Source organism: Dreissena polymorpha, chromosome 2 (assembly GCF_020536995.1).
Source record: "Dreissena polymorpha isolate Duluth1 chromosome 2, UMN_Dpol_1.0, whole genome shotgun sequence".
NCBI lineage: Eukaryota > Metazoa > Mollusca > Bivalvia > Myida > Dreissenidae > Dreissena > Dreissena polymorpha.
Window position 1 is genome coordinate 109549117 of NC_068356.1, and position 23629 is coordinate 109572745.

General features: G+C 35.0%; 2 protein-coding genes across 4 annotated transcripts in view; one reads left to right on the forward strand and one right to left on the reverse strand.

Moving 5' to 3' along the window:
• LOC127868469 (meiosis regulator and mRNA stability factor 1-like) overlaps positions 1-23629 on the forward strand; it is a 105976-nt gene that overhangs the window by 17907 nt on the left and 64440 nt on the right. The window contains exon 1 of one of the 3 annotated variants that reach the window (XM_052410274.1): positions 23223-23351. The exons of 1 other annotated variant lie outside the window; for it this stretch is intronic. The gene's annotated coding sequence lies outside the window, so the exon portion shown is untranslated. Of the gene's footprint in view, positions 1-23222; positions 23352-23629 lie in introns of those variants that run through there. One more of the 3 variants, XM_052410275.1, reaches the window with a different exon arrangement.
• Positions 1161-23194, reverse strand: LOC127868471 (dynactin subunit 4-like). Its single transcript, XM_052410288.1, has 13 exons — positions 23018-23194; positions 22086-22156; positions 20951-21129; positions 19010-19053; positions 16863-16964; positions 16137-16213; positions 15648-15760; positions 15069-15178; positions 14097-14170; positions 10226-10382; positions 6346-6443; positions 4460-4538; positions 1161-4255 (listed from the first exon to the last, which is right to left on the reverse strand). Exons 1-13 carry the CDS (start codon positions 23153-23155, stop codon positions 4124-4126), a joined length of 1374 nt encoding a protein of 457 aa, XP_052266248.1. The 5' UTR covers positions 23156-23194; the 3' UTR covers positions 1161-4123.

Genomic DNA, 23629 nt, shown 5'->3' on the forward strand with positions numbered 1-23629 from the left:
TTAAATAACACAGTGTGACTGCAATCAATCAGAAAGAATCGTGGTTTGATGTTCCATTAGCAAGACGCAATTGGATTTTAAAGACCCGTGTCATGCGAAAATGGGTCTTATGCAATATGCTGTCTGTCTAGCTCCTGCACAGCCTGCGCAGTCTTTTCATGATATTCATACTGAGGAGGATACTCAGGAGATAACACAAAACCTTGCATTATTTTTTACAGCTGAAAACTTAGCCCTTGACCAGACTGCACGAGTGTACAGGCTGGTCTTAAGCTACGCTGGCCGCACATGCCATAAGACCAATATCCGCATGACGCGGATGTAACAGTGTTATTTGAATGTGTGGAAAGAAAACTGCCTTTTAATTAAAAATTAACATTATGTTTTGATGACGAAGAAATAAATGCATAACAAGCCATGTAAGGACACATGATGTGATATCACGTGGTAAAATTTGTACCGACGAACACCGTTGTATGGTTGAATATACGAGCACTTCATAATAAACTTTTTAAGCAGTGGACATGCGACTATTAAGTGAAAATAGAACACAACAAAACTTGAACATTTAAAAAAAAATTAATATCTTAGAAAAGCTTTAAAGATATTTCGTTGAGCCTATGTCATTTTTTTGGAAAATTGTCATTTCAATAAACTTTTAATCAGTCTTTTTAAAAGCCCACTGAAACGCGTACCAAAAAACAACTTGGAGCGAAATACAATTATCAACATATTAAACAGATTGTTATTTCTGTTATAAATTCAATTATACTCAGTAGTGAATATTTCCGGAGTAGTGAACGGACCAAGTGTGAGGACAGTTGACTCACTAATGCCAGAGGGCAAGACAAAGTGTCGGTCCGAGTTTTCAACATATGTCAAATGTCATGTCACTATGACTAAAAGTAGAAAACAAAAACTGTTTTGCCCTAACTGATAGTGACCATGAAAGGCGCTATTCACCTTCGGCCATCGCTTTGCATGTCTGTCCATTCTCCTTTTAACTTTGTTTATTTATTTGATGAAAAAAGTAGCGAAACATGATGCGACTTATACCCTCACCCAACGCATATTGTTGTCAGGGGAGGTGCTTCATTAATTTACAATTAAGAGTATAAAAATATATATTAAACAAAAAGTCTTACACAAGAACAAACACCTTATCTTATTCAATATTTATTTAATTAAGCGGACTAAATACATAAAATACATACGTCATAATGGTCTTGTGGAGATGTTACCATCTTTTGTAAAGTATATGATTATTATACCTTTGTTTATTGTTTTGTTTTAGTTGTATGCCATAACTTTTATTACATAGAGTAACCATTGTCATCACATGCATTTTCATATCGCTAAATAGCATAAATGAATGCAATTGGTATTCTCATTAGCGTGCAGCCTCATAATCATGAATGATCTTTTCCCATTGCATTTCCTTAAATAATAATGTCTAAATAGAACAACACAAAATCATGAAAAGTCAACATAAATTACCGGTAAAATATACATATACGCATATTTAATCTGACACTAGTTGTCATTTCATACCATACTTTATTTTTAAAGTTCAGCAATTTTGATAGAAAATAAGCCTCTAGGGAACTTACTATAAAATGCCCTTATCAAGTTTAATAAATCATTGTATGAAATGGCACAGTGTCAGATCTTAACACATGCTTTTAAATAAGCAGAGCAAATTAATATTTACATAAACTTCATGATAAAACTGAAAAGTTCTTTAAATTGTGTGACTCCGCTTGACATTGCATTGACAAACACATGATGATTGGTCAGTAAAAGAACAGAAACTTTCAAAGCTCAAAAATCTAAATTACGCATGTTTTAAATATAAATGTTCTAAATAGTTACATTACTTAGAAAACCAGGTGTAGCATGTGATACAAATTAATACACGCCATCAAACCAAATATAAGATAATTATGAATAGAAGAATGTGAATTCAGCTACAGTTATGTGGATGTCTATACGATACCTCAACTTAGTTTTTACCAACTGTATGTCACTGCTGATAAATATGTAATAAAGAACACTATTTTAGTATATACCAACCCAAGCAATACTGATGAAGTAATTTCATGCAACAAAATCAAATAACCTATCTAACAAAAAACCTTAAGAAAACCAGTCATAAATTAGTAAATGTGCTCAGTTGAGCTAAAAAATAAATCAAAAAAGCTTATACAATGTTGATATAGTAGACCTATGTCATCAGACTGGAACACCACATTCAAGATGACACATTTTGGTGAATGGCCAAATATGTGTTTGGCTTAATAAGTCAAATGTCTATATAAACAATTTGATCACATTAGCCTATTTAAATCCATTGATTTCATATACATATACTGTATATGAACTTTAAAGTAAATATTTACCAAATGTCATAAAAAACTGACATTTAACATTGTGGACATTAGTGAGTTGCATCTATTAATAGTACTTTTTTACATACAGTGAAGATATGTTGCAAGAATAATACAGCTTAAATAAATGTTCACAAATATTCAAATAACAAGTTTGCATCACACTTTTTCAACAAACTGTTAAACATTCAAAAACATTTTGTCTAAAACATTCAATGAGAGTGTTAGTCTATAACTATGTTTTTTTTAAGTCATAAGAAGCACTAAACAGTTAATAGCACAATCTAGAGTCAAATATAATAGAAGTCGTGTCTCTCTGAAATGACTAGACATGCATCTGTTGTACACCAATGCCCCCAACATCCCACTTGGAACTAAATTCCATGATACGCAAGATTACATGCTGGTATATATTATGTTTGTAATGTTTCATCACTCTTGCAGCAATGTGTTTTCCGTTAAAAGTCAGTTACAAATGTCTTTATAGAAAAAACGGGCCATAACTCAAGTTACATAGCAAAGAAAAAAACAAAATATTGAGGTGTTTAAGTTCACATGCTAGTTAATATGTTTGCACAGTTTCACCACTATAGGAGCGATATTTGTACAGTTTCATGCAACAGTATTATTGTTATGGTTTACAATTGGCAAGAACTATGTAAAAAAGACCAATTCAACACATAGAAGTGCACAAGTTCACATGCTGATTACTATGTTTGAAGCAAAATACCTTTGCAGTTTTAGAAAACACAATGATTTTTTAACTTAAATATGGCCACAACTGCTGTAAATGGAAAACATTTGAACCAAAATATGAAGGTGTGCAAGTTCACATGTTGGTTAATAGCTTTATTCTTTTCCATCATTCTGGCAGTTTTACTACATTAGAGGTACTCACAAACAAAATATTGACTGACATACATTCCTTGAAGGGCGAATCTGTATAACCTCTTTCTTATGTGGAGGGAAAAAAAACATTGGTGGTCTGCATGGTGTTTGTCAAATAATAAATCCTAATAATTCATTTCAAAAACATAATCACTTTCAATGAATAGTCACATAAGCACAAATATATTACAACTTAAGTTGGAAAAATAGGTTTTTGTGCATAACAAGGGACACATTTGCAATTTAAACACAACAGCCATGATGGTTAAACATTTCCCGCTCTGATAATGGCTTTATGCAACCAGTATAAAATCAGAACAGCCTGTGAGTAATTAGCAGCCTATTCACGTTTATGCTGTTTGCTGCTCATCAGTACTTACGGGTTTGAAATAAAGTCTTTTACAAGAGCACCGCATAACTGTGGTCAACGCTCTGCTGTGAGTGCAGTTTTGAATAAATGAAAGCTTGTCAGAATTTGTTTTTTTTTAGAGGTCACAATGACCTTTGCCCTCGTGACCCAAAAATGGGTGTGGCATGTAGAACTCATCAAGGTGCATCTACATATGAAGTTTCAAAGTTGTAGGTGGAAGCACTTTGATTTTACAGCCAATGTTCAAAAGGTTAACAAAATGTTAAGGTTTTAGGTTGGCGGACGACACAACACGTCGAGCTGGCTATGACAATACCTCGGGTTTTCTCCGAAGACAGCCGAGCTAAAAAGTTAATCTACTAAGAAAGGTATTAAATTTAATTAATTTTTTAAGGTTCAACAAACACATCAAAATGCTTATCTAAGCGGGAATGGGTTAAGAGTGTCCATATTCCTGGGGTCAATACTGACGATGTGTCTACTTTGGTGGGGATATTAGCCCCAGGTTTAGGGCCACCCGCTGTTCCAGCCACACAATCTGCTGTTCCTGGTTCTCACTGGGCAGGGCCGTGGCCGTACTACGGTAGTTGTGCTTCAAGATGAAACACACCTGAAATATGATGAGAGAAACTGAGTGACTGGGTATCATTATGACTGAACTGAGGTACCTGTGAATTAGAATGAAACACACCTGAATATGAAAAGTGATGCAAAACCCATTTATAAAAAAAAAAAGTTCAGTGGAGCATATTATTCACTTGAAACAGACAAAAGAATGCTACAAATGCTTGGGGCATTTTCCAACATAGTTTACCTTAACATCTCCATCCTGCACCAGGGGGGTCACTTTGAAATAAACAGCAAGCTTGTTAGCCTTACGGAAAGCAACCACACTGGAATGGTAAATACAGCAAACAAGTATAAAATAGGAATATTTTTATCTTAGTCATGTGTAATATACTTTTTAAGCGTTTTGATTGGCTTAGTTTTCGTTCGATTGACAAATCGCATTTTGTTATTTTGCTGAAATGACATTGCAACGTCAAATGACGTCACGAAATGTAAACAACATTCGGGATTTATCATTATGTTTGCGAAAATATTTATTTAATTTGCGCATTTAAAAGCATGTGATAAAAAAGATCTGACACTCCTTAATAAAATATGATATGACATGACAACTAGTGCCAAATCCTATATATATATATCTTTCTGAAAGCAGACTAGACACAAATGTAAACAATGATACAATTGTTATTTGTTTAAAAATGCAGTATTTGTTTTCAGTGCAAACATTATTTTAATATTCAATTGGAATAACGAGAATGAGGTGTCTATTAATGGTCCTTCTGATGAATTTTGTTTCAATGATATCACAAGAATGAGGTGTTCATAATCGCAATCAAGAGCTTTTAGGTTCAAATATTGTTCAAACTTCTTTACTCTCTGCTACATTAACTTTGAAACCCTAATAATTGTTTATAATTGAAAGAGCACTGAAGAGCACTGAAGAGCAAAGTAAAATATAAATAATTGTACAAAAGCATCCAGAAATCACGTTTAATCTGATCAAACGTAAACCTGTTCATCCTATGATATGTTAGTTATCATTGCAATGTATACAGTGTCAACAAACTGTTTACTTTGACATAAGAAAACCACTCCTGTAATCTTGTCCCATGTACATATCATAATATGAAGTGCAAATAATATATTTTTTTAATGTTGCTTAAAGGGGCCTTTTCACAGATTTTGGCTTGTTTTGAAGGTTTGTCATTAAATGCTTTATATTGATAAATGTAAACATTGGATATAAAAAGCTATAGTAAAAAAAATCAAGAATAAAATTAAAAGAAAAAAAGGTAACCCTCAGCAGGACTGGAACCACTGACCCCTGGAGTCCTGGAGTAAAAAGTTTACCACTTAGACCCTTCGACCATCCTTCCGGATTCAATTTCAGACGTATTTTATACTTTATATAAGCAATCCTCGTAGTTTCCCAAAATATAACAACAACAACAAAACTCTCCAAATTATTTATTTGTTTCGCGTTGCAACGCTTTATCTTTTTCGAGTTTTTAAAATCATCAAAAGATGCATATAGTGGCTATTTTAGAGCATGGTAAATGTTCAGTATTACTGTTTCCTCACAAATATCATAACTAAAACAAAAAATTTCGAATCTGAAACAACTTTTTTCAATTTTGTCAATTTACCCAAACTTGAAAAGGCCCCTTTAATAATTTGAACATAAAAAAACACACCAAAAGGATTAGATCGTAATTTAGTATTACAATCATCTTATGCTTATATAATCACATGTGGTAATTTCTTCTGATGGTCCACTGTCAAAAAGATGATTTTTTAAAACAATTTTCCTCACTGTATAATGAAGACAGAATTTGCTTAAAGTTCAAACATTTAAACTTGCATGCGACACCCACTAACATTTCAGTTTAATACGTAAGCAAATAAGTTTGAAAATGAGGGAAAAAAAGGATATCTACTTAACCTATTTGAAAATGTATGCAGAAGGAAAAGTTAATCAGGGCTGACACATTCAATAGTGAAGATATTAACAAAGTTGTGTTGATAATGGCACCTCTAATGCTGAAATTTTGTAATGACGAATTCAGTGGTATGTTAGGTAATACCATCTGGACAATATCTCAATACTTGCTGATAACAGCAGTGCCCCACCTTGAGTCATCCTTGAACTCCTGTTGACTGGCCATGTCATCATACAGCGTGGCATCATCACGGTGGGCCAACACTAGCTCCTTCTTCGGTAGCTCAATCTGAAACCAGAATAAACAAGCATGGAAGAGTGCAAACATTCAGCACTAAAACCTAGATTGGTAGCTTATCTGAATTCCTTAATGGAAACTCAGTCTGCCATCGAAATAACCAAACATTGCAGTAATGCAATGTACAGCACTAGCTCCTTCTTTCGAAGGCTTGATCTGGAATCAGCATGATAACAAAGTATCTGCATCTGTGGCTCAATAAGGAAACAAAATAACCAAACATTGCAATATAGAAACATACAGAAATAGTTATTTTATTGGTAGTCTGTCTGATTTCAGAATAATGAATTATTGCAGTATCAAAACATAATTTCCATTTATAAAGTCTGAAATCTGAATGTTGGAATACCACTGCAGAAAAGCCTCACGATGTAAAAAGTGTTATGTAATTTATGAAATTTTTAACTTCTCACACAATTTTTGTGTGATTTTCAATCTCACATTTATACATACATGTGAAAGCTTCTAATTGTTTTTACCGTATGTTTAAAAATACCCCAAAACATAGCAGACAATATCAAATATGCCCATTTAGGCATATCGTTAAGAAATCAGACATCCAGCATCAAGATCTTCCCTCTAACAATTGTGGAGGGAGAGAACTTCCACAAAGTATTGCCATAATTATTGCCTTAAAGGGATCTTTTCACGGTTTGGTAAATTGACAAAATTGAAAAAGTTGTTTCAGATTCACAAATTTTCATTTTAGTTATGATATTTGTGAGGAAACAGTATTACTGAACATTTACCATAGTCCAATACAGCCATTATATGTATCTTTTGACGATTTGAAAACCTAAAAATTATAAAGCGTTGCAACGCGAAACGATTGAATAATTTGGAGAGTTCTGTTGTTGTCGTTTAAATTTACGAAACTACAAAGATTGCTTATATAAGGTATAAAATACTTACACTGTGTATACCCGGCGGAATAGCCGAGAGGGCTAATGCGTTTTTACTTCAGACTAACTCCAGGACACCGGGGGTCACTGGTTTGAGCCCTGGTACCGGCTACTTTTTTTTCCTTTTTTTAAATTTTATTCTTGATTTTTTACTGGAGCTTTTAAGATCCAATGTTTACATTTATCAATATAAAGCATTTAATGACAAACTTCAAAATATGCCAAAATCTGTGAAAAGACCCCTTTAACCACTTAAGTATCACAATAACAACACATATGTTTTGCCATTATTAACAGCTTTAGTACGTACCTGTATTAAGGTACAATACGTACGATTAAAAAAAATAAATTACTTTTACTATCTAGCTATTGCAAAAAAATGAATGTTACTACTTACTTATTGCAATTATTATTATTTATTTATCTAAATACTAAGTTATTGTGTATGTAAACTTTTATGTAATTTAATTTATTGTTAAACTAAATGTACTAAAAGTGTCTGAAAGTCACATAAGTTACATTTTCTAACTAACAGAGTCCTTAACTTAATAATAGTCCAGTTGCTAGTTAATTATATTTTAACATAAATCATAACATGTTAATTTTTCAGTTACCACTTCAGTTTGCATGAGTTGTGCCGCACTATTGTGCCTTAACACTCTAATCACATTCTTACTATTTCATAATGTGTTAATATAAATCATAGCATGTTTATACTTTTTAAGTTATATGTATAAAATGGTAAACCTTCAGTAATAGTTAACACCAAAATTGCATCATGCTGCAGAATTTAAGGTGACCTTTAATGTTACCTACTGGATTTTACTCATGATTTTATCGGTACTTAAATTCAACTGCTTTTGGAAAAAATTATGCATCAAACTGGTTTCAGTTGCATCAGACGTTAGGAAAAGCCAAGTTAGTCTGTAACATTAGTTTAAATTCCCATGAACTACAAGATCATATTCATGCATGAGAACATGCATAATTTCAAATAAACCTCAACAAGTAATCTGACATCTATTTCCTCAAAAGTAACTGTATAATCAGTGCTTTTACATGTGCATTTATATGTAATATATATATATATAAATGTACTAAACTACAGTTTTCAATGATTTATTAATTATACAGATTAAGTGTTTTGTTTTTTGATGAAATGAAAGACTAAATATGTGCCTAACCGTTGCATAGAGATTAAAGTATTTTTTTATAACAATGTATATGTAAAGTGCATTGCTATATTTAAACAGTCATTCCAAGAAACAGAGTAACAAGAAAAAAATAGTTGTGGTTAAGGTTTAAGTTTCACAAAGATAGATTGTATGAACGGCCTTGGGTCATAATGCAACCTATAATTATAAGATTTCACAGGCAGATTTCATAGAAAATAAATCATATGATACATTATCTAAAATTACAAGGACAAGTGTGTATTTTTGTATTAAACTTCCTGGTTTGTTACCATAAATATGAAAAGGACTATAGGTGGCAGTTATAAAACCTGATCATGTTGCAGTTTAAAAACTATAATAATAAAAGACATAAAACTGTGATACAATATAGGCACAATTAATGCAGAGATCTGATACAATATAGGCACAATTAATGCAGAGATCTGATTCAATATAGGCACAATTAATGCAGTGATCTGATTCAATATAGGTACAATTAATGCAGAGATCGTTTAAATGAATTTTCGTTTATTTGGGCTTTTGCTTTAGTTAACATTATTTCAATTCTAGGATCCTATGTTCACTCAAATACGCTATGCAACTTGATTGACCATGACATAGCACACGAGACAAATCGTGTAGTCATTCATAGTTTATGAGATATAAATGGTTTCAATGAATCAGAGGTATGGGGGGAATGGCCGTAAATACTTTGTCCTGCCCAATACCAGCACAAGTTATGTGGCCAAGCTGGGATCAAATTTATAAAAAGTAAGATTCTGTTATTTATTCCCTAAATTTGTTTTCACAGGGCAATCTGTTTTGGATTTGCACTTAAGTTTAACATGTGTTATGACTCTTCTTATAAGCTCTGCAGATGCAGCCTTCTAGAATCATTTTTTGCACATTCCCCAAGTTGTGCATGTTTATTCAAAGTTTTGCCGTATTCAGCTGTAGAACGTTCATATCACGACAGTCAATTTACAAACACAAACTTTTGTTAACCCTCTCTTAGATACAAATTTTCAGTCTCTTAAAAAGTTATATTTAATTAAAGACCTTTCTTACTAGATTCAAGTTTTTAAAACTTCATTTTGAAACCTTAGATACTGATGAGCAGCAAACAGAGCAGCTGTTCTGGTTGTATGTTGTTTGCACATATCAAATTTCTTCTAAGTGGGAAAGGGTTAAGTGCACATACTTCAGTGAATGAGAGGTAGGAGAAGAATTCTTGTAGAAATAATTTCATGGCAAATACATGTACACACAAAAACTAGGTCGGACTTTGAAAACTGTATCCTCAGATTTGTAGACTAAGAGATCATTTCAAGAAGATGTTAAATGTAACTGCTTGTAATCAAGCTGTGACTTTCCATTTTTCATTTCAAAAACTCAACCTAACATGTCTAGAACTCGTAACTTACTATTAAGTGTTTATTTAAACTCTCTCCATCCAGTCCAGAAGCCAGTTTAAGTTAAATTTAAGTCACTATTCAACTTTTGGAGAGGAATTTTAGCTAATTCGATTCATTTCCGTTTAATTTTGCGCATACACTATATTTTACTAAAATATTGGTTACAAAATTAATATTTTTTTGTGTGAAAGATATAAATTCTGTCATAACTTAATTTTTTTGGTACTTTCCATGAAAATATCTGTCCTGACCATTGTGCTTGTTATCTGCCCCAAACTTACCTTTGCTGTGACATGTTCCCCAAAATTTCCCTCTGCCTGCTGGAACTGAATCTTCGTGTTCATGGTCACTGGGTTGGTGAAGGTCAGGATGACCTTTGTCTCCTTCTTCGGGTGGAATTCTGCGCCAGGCATCACACGAATCTCAGGGATGTGGAGTCTGTGGGAGAAAAGCAGACCTTGATAAGCGATGGTTAGAATCAGAAATGTCATTAATTAATACCATGGGATTTTATTTTTTGCATGACATTTTTTTATTGAGTGTTTTGAGGTTTAAAGTCCTTCCTCGCCTCAGGCTTCATTTTGTAAGGACTCCCTATGTGTCGCTTATCAGATGGTTAATAAATAATGTAGAGTTTAAAACATATAAGAGCCCTAATGTATACACAGACCATATAAAATCACTTTCATAGTTGAGCTTGTTTCAATTTATGAAAGGAAGTTGTAAATGTTGATAATTCTTGAGTTGTCAATTCTCAGTTGTCAAAACACAAAGTACTGTAAACATATAGAAATTCGTCGGTATGAAATTTCGTGGTTTAATAAAAAACAACTAATTCGTTGACACGTAATTTTGTGGATTTCAAATAAAAATCAACTAATTCGTTGACACGTAATTTCGTGGATTTCAAATAAAAAACAACTTACCGTCATAATTATTAAAGTTTTAATTAAACAACCAGAGAAATAACGAAGCATAATCTGCTTATCTGTGTTGACAGCAAGACTCGAGGTTAATGTGCACTGAAGCGTGAAAGTGTTTCCGATAATTGTCAATAAGAGCGATAAAGCGGCGCACTTGTGGGTCCCCACTCGCTAATTGCCATCAATGTTGTTTTAACAATATTTGTAAATCACAGCTCAATAGGTCCCCTAGTCGTAACAATTGAGTAATAAGGTCCCCAAAATACAAGTGTGAAAACCGTAATGTCTCTTTTAAGTTTAATTGGCACTAATTGACATATGTGATAAATCTTCAAACTGTTAATTTGACGACGTCCCATAAAGAGGATAGTCGTTGATGTACAGTTTATATACCGTGCTTGATTATAAAAGCATTATTAACCAAACACTTATCAAGAAAACAACATATCGCATTAACTAGCGTTCAAACAATGTCTCTTTCAAAATGGTTGAAAACGGGAACAGTACAGACACGTTCTCCTACTATGGCAGATTTTCCCGACCCTGCAAAGGCTCTGTCTACGACTGAAGCTTTATTAACACAGGCCGCTAACGATGCAGTAGAAGAAATGGTCATTGGACGTAAACGAAAGCGTGAGGAGTACGCTTCTTACCGTAACGAAACCAGGGCAAAAATTGCGCGTTACGCAATTGACAACTGGGTCGCCAAGGCTTCGAGACACTTCACAGCCAACATGGGGAAGAAAGTGAGCGAGACAACGGTCAGAAGCATGAGAGACCAGTATGTCAAACGCAAACGAAAAAAAGAACTTGGAGAGGACATGAAATCGCTTTCCAAGTCGTCACGAAAGCGGCACGTCACCGACTGCAGAAGTATGGGGGTCATCTGACAATTGAAGACACGTTGGCACGCTCCATATTACGACGAATGGGCTTCGTGAAAAGGAAAGGGACCAAGGCGATAAAAACCCTTCCGCAAGACTTCGAAGTCATTCGCGACAAATTTCTGGCAAAGGTCAATGGTGTGATCAAGGAACACAACGTGCCGGATTCTCTCGTCATCAACTGGGATCAGACCGGATGTCAGATGGTACCAGGAGGCGAGTGGACCATGGACTTGGAGACAAGCAACAGATCACCGTGCTCCTCGCTGTCGCCATTGAAGGTACGATGCTTGCTCCGCAGATCATCTTCGCCGGGAAATCGGACCGCTGTTTACCGCATGGGCTAAGGTTTCCAGATGACTGGGACATCGCCTTAACTGAAAATCACTGGAGCAACGAGCAGAGTATGCTTCGGTACGTGAAGAATGTGATCATCCCGTATGTCAACGGAATCCGAGAATCGTTGCCTCTTCACAAGTGTGAGCAGCAAGCCATAGCCATCTTTGACGTGTTCAAGGCACACCAGGGACAGGAAGTGATGCAGTTGCTGAAGGCGAATGGAATCACGCCCTTGTTTGTACCAGCTGCATGTATCGATCGACTTCAGCCTCTGGACTTGTCCGTCAACTATGAGTACAAGCAACAGCTGAAGCAGTGCTTCCATGACTGGTACTCTAAGCAGGTTGTGTCCCATCTGGAAAAGAAGGACGGCGATCCATCTTCTTGTGCAAACGTGGACCTGAGGACATCCACATTGAAGCCCATTCATGCTGAGTGGCTCATCTTCACCCATGACAAGATGTCCGAGCGTCGGGACTTGATACAGGCGGGTTTCCGAAAAGCTGGACTGACCATTAGTGCTTAAATACTAGTACTAAGAATCTGCACGTGTTTGTGGGTATAATGGTGCTTGAGAAGTACTATTCTGGGATAAATTTCATGCGTGTAAATGCATTTGTATGTGCAATGAAATAATATATTTAACTGTAAGTACCAATATGACTTGTTATTTTTGTTTAATGCTATGCATTATATTTATTAACCATGATGAATTAAACGTATATTTACGATGATGAATAAAAAAGAAAAACTCACACGACTTTAGAGTTTTATTAATGCACTGGATGGCGAACAAATTGCAAAGTTATATAAACACACTACTTGTTATTCATACTGATTAATCATTAACATCCTAGTCCTTATCATACTAAGTAATCATAAACATCTTTGTTCAAACATATTTAATTTACGTCAAATTAGTGGAAAATAACAACAAAATTTACAATTTGGAAATATTTTAATTAGTCGAGATAAAGTGTAATGTGACCTACTGAAGTGAAGTTACTTTTACAAAAAACAAATATCTCGGACAACCGACAACAAAAGAAAATGGCGGAAATGACATTAAAAAAAGACCGATTTCGGATTAAAATGTATCAAAAATCGTTGGTACTTGAATTCGTTGTTCGGCGGAACCACGAAATCCACGAAAATTAGAAACACACCAACTTTAATGATTTTACAGTATTGGTTAACTGGAAACTTGAGTTACCTGGAGTCTGATTTTTGTATATTAAGTTTAGCTCATCATATTCGGCAGTTATGCCAGAAGCTTTTATATTCTGAGAATCCCGGACATTAAACCAGGAGTCGGCTAAGGGTCAAATTTTAGGTCGAAGTCACTTCTCTATTAACAAGCATTTAAGGAGAAGTCAGAAGAAATCAAGGAGAAGTCATGGTTTTGGGTTTACCTTATCTTGTATACCTTGTAATTAGTTGGATTATTTTAACATTTGGAAGAACTGAATATAAAATGTATATTGTGTATCCTACATTTAAGTAAAAGACAACACAATAAACAACTAAATTTAAACATTCAAGGGTGTATAAAAGTGCTTTATATATTTATATACACACCCATCCACCCAACAGGGGGGGGGGGGGGCGGTATGGTATTGGTCTTGGAATTATAATTTGATTTTTGTTCTTTTCAACATTTTTTTTTTATTGACTAACAAGCATATTTCCAGTTGAAAAAACAATAATACCAATTAAATACACAATTCTTTGACAATCACAACAATGTGACACATTAACATCAATTAAACCTACGCCTAAAAATCTGCAAGCTGTTATTTACACCTGTCAATGTTACCAAAATGGCTGTCTTAATAATTTCATAGTTGATGTATGTCACCAAAATAAAGACGAAAATGAAAAAAGTACAATTATTTCAAAATGTCAGTGAGATGACTGACAACATTTAGTAGAAGATCACTTCTACTGTTCCACCACAACTTCTCTAGTTCATTGTGGACAGTGTTACAATCTAAAGCAATACTTACAAAGTAATCAGTTGAATCTTGAACTTGATGGACAGGGGGTTGAACTCCGGCTTGCTCAGGTTGTGTTCACATTCCTAGAAAGTTCAAGCAGTATATTAATGTATATACTGGTAAAAGCTTAACTGTACAGTACGGTATGTTAAACATTCTAAAGTGAAGCTACCAAATATGTATCAAGTACAATTTTCTTTAAGTCTGCTAAATGCCAAATGATACCTTCAATTATCATACATGCTAGAGACGTGTGTCAAGATGACCACCTTATGCATCTGTGGTTTGTTACTGGCGTATCACAGATGTTTAAAGGCTCAATGCATGTCTAATCAACAAGTGTTTGTGTCTTAGATACGAAACTCAAAAATGTCTAAGAAATCTTAAACTTAAACACAATGTTGAAAAGTGTCGGGGAACTTTCTTGGACAATGTTGTCTAAAAAGAGCCTTCCTTGACGAATCAGGTGAATTCTCCTCCAGTTCATTGCAACCGTCTAACATTCTAACAAAAAAATAATTTGTACATTACTCTTAAATGAACATCTAATCAGCTCGAGGTTTTGTGTTTGCATATTTCAAGTGATGTTTTGGCTATTCTTCATAACATTCCAAACAAGAGATGTGTTTGTCAGAAACACAATGATCCCTAATGCGCTGCTATGATTTTTGTTTTACCTTTGACCTTGAAGGATGACCTTGACCTTTCACCACTCAAAATATGCAGCTCCATGATATACACATGCATGCCAAATATCAAGTTGCTATCTTCAATATTGCAAAAGTAATGACCAAGGTTAAAGTTTTGTGACACATACAATGAAAGACGGATGGACGGACGGACGGACCGACAGACAGGCCAAAAACAATATACCCCCTACCATTCGATCCGGGAGCATTACAAAGGCAAGAAACTAAGTGTACCTTGCACCTTAGAGAGCATCTCTTCACTTTTAAAGACATCGTAAGCATCATGACTCACCTTACACCTAAGTGAGCGTCTGATCAGTAGAGGTTTATGTCTGGGGTACAGGTTGCATGTCTCAGAGGGTTGGAACTCTGCATTGGCCAGCTTCTGCTGGAGAGTAGTCTCTGAAAGAGATGTGAAGCAGTCACTTTCTTTCAGCCCCAATAATCAGGATGTTTTTTATAGCTAAAACTTTTGTTGATTTTGTATATTTATTGTTGCTTTGCCAAGAATTCCCCCCCCCCCCCAAAAAAAATCTTTTTTTTAAATCTTGATCAATTATTTGATGAACAATGAAGCTTAATCAATATTAAATAAACAAAATACTTCATTTATTTATAACATTACAGGCCAATTTTATCAAATTTAAACATTTCTAAATTTGTTTATTCAAACCAACAACGTATTTGACTATTTCCCAAAAGTATCAGTATGCACATGTTTGCTGCTGATGAAATAGCACAACTGCAAACAGTAGCCAAAAAAGCTTAAGCGACCTTTGCTTATTTGGTCAATATCAGAGAAAGCCATGTAAACCCAATATCATTACTGATAATGGCATATGCATAATGAACAAACACTTTAATAGCTTACTCTTTTCTAAGTGGATTGGCTGTGTGAAGATTTCCTCATCCAGGGGAGGAAATCCATTCACAGTTTCAGCATCCTTTAAGGCAGTCAGAGTTATCTCTTCATTCTCCTTGATGCTGCAATGAATATAAATGGTGAGTACATAACGATCATTGAGCAACAAGTGGAGATATTACTTGCCATAGAACCTATTGAGAAATTTCAGATCACATTTTAAGTGTCAACATCCTTAAATCTCAAATAACTAAATTAATTTTTAGAAAGACCAATTAAATACAGAATAAAACTGCTATTGTAAAATTATTTTGACATGGGGAAAAAAATCTTTACACCCTAGTTACATGTATAAAACTTTTAAGAAACCTTACAATAGAAACAAAAAACATCTAACAAATAAAGATATTGTATAGTTTAAGAATACCAGAACTTTATCATATTCAGTAAATGAGCTTAAGTTATAAATAATGGGTCCCAGTTGATTGAAGCACTTACATGCTACTAGCCGGAGCTGCTAACAGGCCCTTGCGTTTGGCAGCCACTGATACCAGTCCATACTTATCCATACTGGCCTAGAAAACAATATCACACAAATTGTTAAAATAACAACAACACAACATTATGAATACTGTTCTATAAAAGAAGACCAAAGGAAATGTTAAGCAAATAGCCCATACTTCATCAATACTGGCCTAGATAACATGATCATAGGAAATATAACCTGTAATATAACATTATACAATTTATAACAAGAAAACAAGATCATCAAAAATATAAACGTAAAACACAAAGATGAATCCATCTATAAGAATACAAGGCCATAGAAATTAAACAATCCAAGATTTATACAAATGGCTCAGAAAACAAGAGCTGTGTTTGTGAAACACAATGCCCCCTACTGCGCTGCTTTGAAGCCATATATTTGACCTTTGACCTTGAAGGATGACCTTGACCTTTCACCACTCAAAATGTGCAGCTCCATGAGATACACATGCATGCCAAATATCAAGTTGCTATCTTCAATAATGCAAAACTTATTGCAAAACTTTAACCAAGGTTAAAGTTTTGGGACACACACAATGAATGACAGACAGACAGGTCAAAAACAATATACCCCCGATCTTGCGATTTCGGGGCATAAAAAATATATCAGGCAAAGTTATATCAGGCAGATTTCAATGCGGTGGTATGATAAATAAGCCTATATGTCCGTACACTTACCGCGTACATAAGATGGCTGCGACGTCGTACATACTTCTTCCTCTCCTTCTCTGCCTTCTCTTTCTGAGCCACCTGCTGGTAATGCTCCAGTAGAGACTGCAACTGAAAATAGCAGGGAACTCAGATGACATAAATATTTGAGCCTTGTTCTGGGAAAACAGGACTTCATGCATGTTCACAGGCTAATCGGGAACCACACATTCTGCCTAGACTGGATTTTTGTTTAGAAGAGACTGTTTTCGAACTAAATATAACATAATAGAGCGTAAAGTGTCATCCCAGATTAGCCGCTGCACTCTGCACAGATTAGGGATGACACTTTCTGCCTAAACTGGACTTTCCCTAAGAAGAGACTTCCTTTCCTTAAAAATACAATAAAATACAATAAAATACAACTAAAGCCAAAAGTGTCTGTCCTGATTAGCCTGTACAGACTTTACGCACATAAATCAGAACAGAACAGACAGTTTATAAAGACTTATATATAAGTACATTGTCTTTAATGCATATAAATAGAGAATAATAGATTGGTGACGTGGATGGTGAATGGTTATCTGGCAAGTCGGAGGAAGTGATGGGGTGAGCCGAAGGCAAACCCAATAAGATCCTCCGACGAGCCAGATAACCATTCTCCAACCTATTATATTATTTATCCTGTCACATTTACAACATTCGTTGAAATGTTTCTAAAATATATAGTTTTCCAGTATTTTGTGTTTAAATATTTAATATGGGAAAAAACACGTCGCAGCAAAAACATTGTTACGTCACGTCATGCAAAACGCTAAGGCTAGCTTCTGTCTTGATAAACAACATAGAAATCGAGTCAATCGTTAATAATTCAATACACAAAGACAAAATTATGCTGTTAAAATAGTAAATTTTTAAACAAACAGTACTTTACACGTATGTTGCAATTTTTTTAATTGAAAACAAGTATATTTTATAAAAAGAAAATAGTACAGGCGTGCGCATGCGCGGACAGCAACTGACGGATATTCGAGGTCACATGGTCATCTAGCCTAATATCTTTTGGGATATTAGGTTACCTAGTAATCGGGCTGATTTACAAATGTAAAGGCATGTGACAGGATAATTATGAATAAAGTCATGTCACATTTCAGTATACCATAGTAGGTAACCAAATCAATATAACTATGTATATATGTTAGAAGGTTTAATGAAATTTCAGAACTAAATTAAATGAAGTGAAATTTCTTAACAAATAAGAACAGAGAAACAAAACGATTTGAACAGGAGAAACATATAGAGAATAATAGGTTGGTGACGTGGATGGAGAATGGTTATCTGGCAAGTTGGAGGAATTTATCGGGTGAGACGAAGGCGAACCCGATAATATCCTCCGACGAGCCAGATAACCATTCTCCATCTACATCACCAACCTATTGTTCTATTTATCCTGTCACATTAACAACATTCGTTGAAATGTTTCTAAAATATCTAGTTCGAGTATTTTGTGTTTAAATATTTAATATGGTAAACATCACGCGCGAAAAAAACATTGTGACGTTACGTCAGGCAAAGCGCTTAGGCTAGCTTCCATCTTATTAAAACACTCAGAAATCGAGTTACTTGTTATTAATTCAATACAAAAAGACGAAATTATGCTGTTTAAATAATAATGTTTAAACAAACAGTTTTTTACATGTATTTGGTATTTTATTAATAGAAAAAAGTATATTTTATTAAAAGAAAATAGTAAATGCATGCGCATGCGCGGATAGCAACTGACGGATATTCGAGGTCACGCGGTCATCTAGCCTAATATCTTTTGGGATATTAGATTACCTGGTTATCGGGCTGATTTAAAGGCATGTGACAAGATAAAATAATTTTATTTTTAAAGGCAGTAAGGACAAACTATTACTTTTAATTTACTTTGGTAAATATAATTATAATTCAAATTAGGCTCCATTTTCCAAGAGCATGTCACATATGTTAGACATGAAGTTTGATAAGACAGATCGAAAAGAGGGGTCCGAATGATATGTTCAGCTAAAGCATACACGAGGTAATGTAAGTGATCTTGAATGAACACAAGAGAATTCCATCACCAGTAGCAATAGACACTTGTTAAATATATATGTAGCAAAAATGGCATCTCTTCGATTATTAATAGTTCTTACCCTGGCAGCATCTGGGGTCAACTGCTCCTCCCATCCACCACTGGCTGCAAAGTAATAAGGTATGTTATAGAACGTAAACCATCAAAGTTTTCGCATCTTTTGTTAATTACAATTTTACAATTAGGGGGGGGGGGGGGGTGAGGGGCAACATGGACCCTGTGACAGTCTGAGAGGAAGCTATATATCAAAAACTGGACTTTTTTACATAACAAGAGGGCCAAGGTGGCCCTAGTTTGCTCACCTTTTTGAACTCGACCAACATATCATTAAGACAAACATTTTGACTAAATTACATGAAGATTGGGCATGAAATGTGACTTCTACAGTGTTAACATGTTTTTTCTTTTTTTGACCTAGTGACCTTGTTTTTGTCCCAGCATGTCCCAGTTTCGAACTCGATGGAGGTATCATTGGGACAAATCTTCTGACCAAGTTTCATGAAGATCGGACAAGAAATGTGGCCTCTAGAGTGTTTACAAGGTTTCTCTTTAGCCAAATAAGGAAAACTGCCCTGTCCACTGACGGCCATGTTTTTCAACGGACTTGAACAACTTATAAACTAAACCAACATATCATTAAGACAAGCATTTTGACAAAGTTACATGAAGATTGGGCATTAAATGTGACTTCTGCATTGTTTACAAGGTTTTTCTTTTTTGACCTAGTGACATAGTTTTTGACCCAGCATATTCCAGTTTCAAACTCGATAGAGGTATTATCAGTGGTGTCAATTTGCCAAAATCCAAAATCCTGAAAATAAGCCTATCGTTTGAGGGCCAGAGCAAAAAAGGGTTAATAATTCATGTAACTTTGTTAACTATTGTTTATAACTTTGTAAACAATATGTCAAAGTAAAATAATTTGTGTTTAAGATGACATTTGTGACAATAATCTTAAAATTCCAGAAAAAATCCTCAGATTAATATCAATATCTAAATTGGTCCTTGAGGGCCAAAATCCTGATTTCAGGAATAATCCTGAACATTGACACCTCTGTATTATTGGGAAAAATCTTTTGACCAAGTTTCATGAAGATCGGACAAGAAATGTGGCCTCTAGAGTGTTTACAAGGTTTCTCTAAAGCGAAATAAGGAAAACTACCCTGCCCACTGGCGGCCATGTTTTTCAACGGACTGGAACCACTTTTAAACTCAACCAACATCATTAAGACGAACATTTTGACAAAGTTACAAGAAGATTGGGCATGAAATGTGACTTCTACAGAGTTTACAAAGTTTTTCTTTTTTTTTGACCTAGTGACCTAGTTTTTGACCCAGCATGTCCCAGTTTCAAACTCGATGGAGGTATCATTGGGACAAATCTTCTAACCAAGTTTCATGAAGATCGGACAAGAAATGTGGCCTCTAGAGTGTTTACAAGGTTTCTCTATAGCCAAATAAGGAAAATTTCCATGCCCACTGGCGGCCATGTTTTTCAACGGACCGTAACCACTTTTGAACTCAACCAACATGTCATTAAGACAAACATTTTGACAAAGTTACATGAAGATTGGGCATTAAATGTGACTTCTACAGTGTTTACAAAGTTTTTCTTTATTTTGACCAAGTGACCTAGTTTTTGACCCAGCATGACCCAGTTTCGAACTCGATCGATATATCATTGGGACAAATCTTCTGACCAAGTTTCATGAAGATCGGACAAGAAATGTGGCCTCTAGAGTGTTTACAAACCAAATGTGGACGACGGACGGACGAACAGACTAGACGACAAAGACCAGTCACAAAAGCTCACCTGAGCAATCAGGTGAGCTAAAAAGCATAGTTAAAAACATTTGATGCCAACATGAAGTAAAGAGATAATAAATATCATATTTCATTCTGTTCATTTAGGAAAGCTAGTGTGCTTTAAGAAGTGTGGTTTTGTTAACATCTAAGGGTAGCAAAATGCCTTCTTAGCCCGGTTTCCCTAAATCATGTCTACCAGTGGGTTTGTCCTGCAGGCCTACATCTCGAGTGGTCCAGCGACAGAACCCACAGGCCAGGTAGTACATCTTCTTGGGCGTCGACCGGCCAGGGTCCTCAGGATTAGACACCATCTGGCTTGTCGCCCGGGTAGTCAGAGTGTGACCGCAGCTGGGACAGTCGAAACAGTTTGGACACCTGAAATTTAGATCATACCGTGTCACGTAATAACTTTTTTTTAATGCAGCCACTGGAATTAGCAGTTAAAATAAATCAAATTGAATGAGGTAGTGATAAAGTTTAAAAAAAATATTTACATAAAAAACAATTACAAATTCTTAACTGGACATAGTAATCATGAACGCAGAATTAAAGCATTCATTAAATCATTAGATCTAGTTCTTTTCTCTATTAAAGGTCCAGTTGCTAGAGTAAACTATCAGGGCTCGACATTAACGGTAGTCCGACTGTCCGGGACAACCCATTGGTTAGTCCGGACAAGTAAATAAAGAATTTGCTAGTCCGACGGGACAAGTGGTCGTTATAATTTAATTACTTAGAAAAAATGCCTTTAAATCCGTTATTTCTGTGGAGTTACCACAACACTTTTTTGATTATGTTTTGTTAACGTTTAAACAACAAAGCGCGAGATGTTCCCATAGTTCCATGTGATACTAGACCGTACTGTTCACAAGGGAAGCAACCCTATACACTCTCCTTTGCCATGATAACAAGAATATTCTCCCTTGTAAAGAATATTCATTTTACGACATCGATACACACCGAACTTACAGACAATTAACTTAGTGACGTCATCTCTATGTATAGAATGATTTTATGACATCATACCAATTTGTGGTTTGTTTTCGTTAGTACAATGCCGTCTGCTAAAAAATGCTTAATCTGCTTTCCTTTGGTTTTTCGTCTTCAAAATCACAAGAAACTTTAAAAAAAATCCTTAAGGTCGCCAAAAAACAAAATGTAATTACAAAAAGAAGCGAAAACACTGAGCAGAATAAAATATAATATTCAGGACTAGTTGCTTTTTGTTCAGGATAAGTGACATTTTGGTCTACTTGTCCGACCGGACAAGTGGATTCAAAAGTTAATGTCGAGCCCTGACTTTACTGTTAAAGTGTTTGTTTTGGCCTTGCCTGTTCTTTTTCAGCTTGGCCTCTGCTGATGGCATATTCTCCAGGCAGTTGGGACAGTATGGAGAGTCAACCTGGAATAAATGCCAGGTTAACAATAAAACAAACTATTACTTTAAATACAGTCAAAACACAATACATACTATTTTGAATGTCAATCAAGCAACATTATGCAAAAAAGACCCGATCAGGCTGTCTGTGAATTCTTCTTCCTTGTATTTCCTACAAAAAGATGCAATACTAAAATTGCATTGTACTATGAAAGGTTGATTTCTAAGAATAAAATACAGTCCAATCATTATGCCTGTGTTTAGATTTTAACACACTTTGAATTGAACCCACATTCCTAAGTTTTCAAGTCCAGCGCCAACTATGCTTGTCAGCCCAGCCCATGTTAGTCAGCTTCCATTTAAAGAGATATTATTGAAAGAAGATGGTCAAGGTCAAGCTACATCAAAGTCATGGCTTCTGGGTGTTGTTCTCATAGGAATCCACATATTATGAGCAACACTAGTATCATAATTGTTTGTTATTGTTTGGAACAAAATGCACTTTGGCAGACTACCTAAACAGGTACAGTACAGACCACTCATTTAAAAAAAAAACCTGGGGCTTTTTGTCTGCTAGCGAGTGCTTCTGCAGCAGGAAAGGCGAGGTGTTCTCGCTAAAACGCTTGGTGTTCCGCCGAGTTAGCTAATACCTGCGACGTGTATTACTTAAGCCTAGTCTAAATAATGACCATATTGTTCATAACTGTTCTTGACATAAAACTGAATATGAAACGAGCCCTATACTTATGCCCAAGGACAGTTAAAATAATGGAAGAAACAACTGAAAACAAACATATTTGTGTTCGCCTAATTAACATATCCGAAAATGTCAACTATCCGGAATGTATCAATTGAACTACATTGATTACAGACTTTATGTCTTACCTCGTGAAGAACACAGTCGGCACACCTAATTTTAAAACAATGTCTACACAAGTAGAGCCTGTAAATGGACTTCCACTTTCCGCAACCACATAAATATTGAACGATTTCATTATCAGGCAGTTCCAGAGCTCCGGCCATCTTGTGACGTCGAGGCGCTTGAATATTTAATCAATATCCAATAAGCGTTTAATTGCTTGCTGCTATGGTTCTCGGCGTGTTAAAGAAAGTTTATTGAAAGCCGGTAAAAAAATAAAACATTGTCAACATCCAGAGAATGTGTCAACATGGTACACTGTCGATGCTACATTATCTTGTATCAAGGTGATGTCAACTGGTAATAAACTCGAAATCAGATGTGTACATGTATATATGATGCGAACTTATTACCCATATCTATTTGTTACTATTTATTGTTAAAATGTAATAAATGAAAACCTTATTATTTTAGGTCAAAATTTACTGATTTCAATCCTTATGTAATTTAATGTAAAACCTAAAATTTAAGTAAATACAAGTCTACATTTTGCTCTTTAATAGGGACCCCCATAACCGAACCTTTTCTTAAGAAGCATTATAAGATGATTGCATAACAAGGGGCCCACAACAAATATT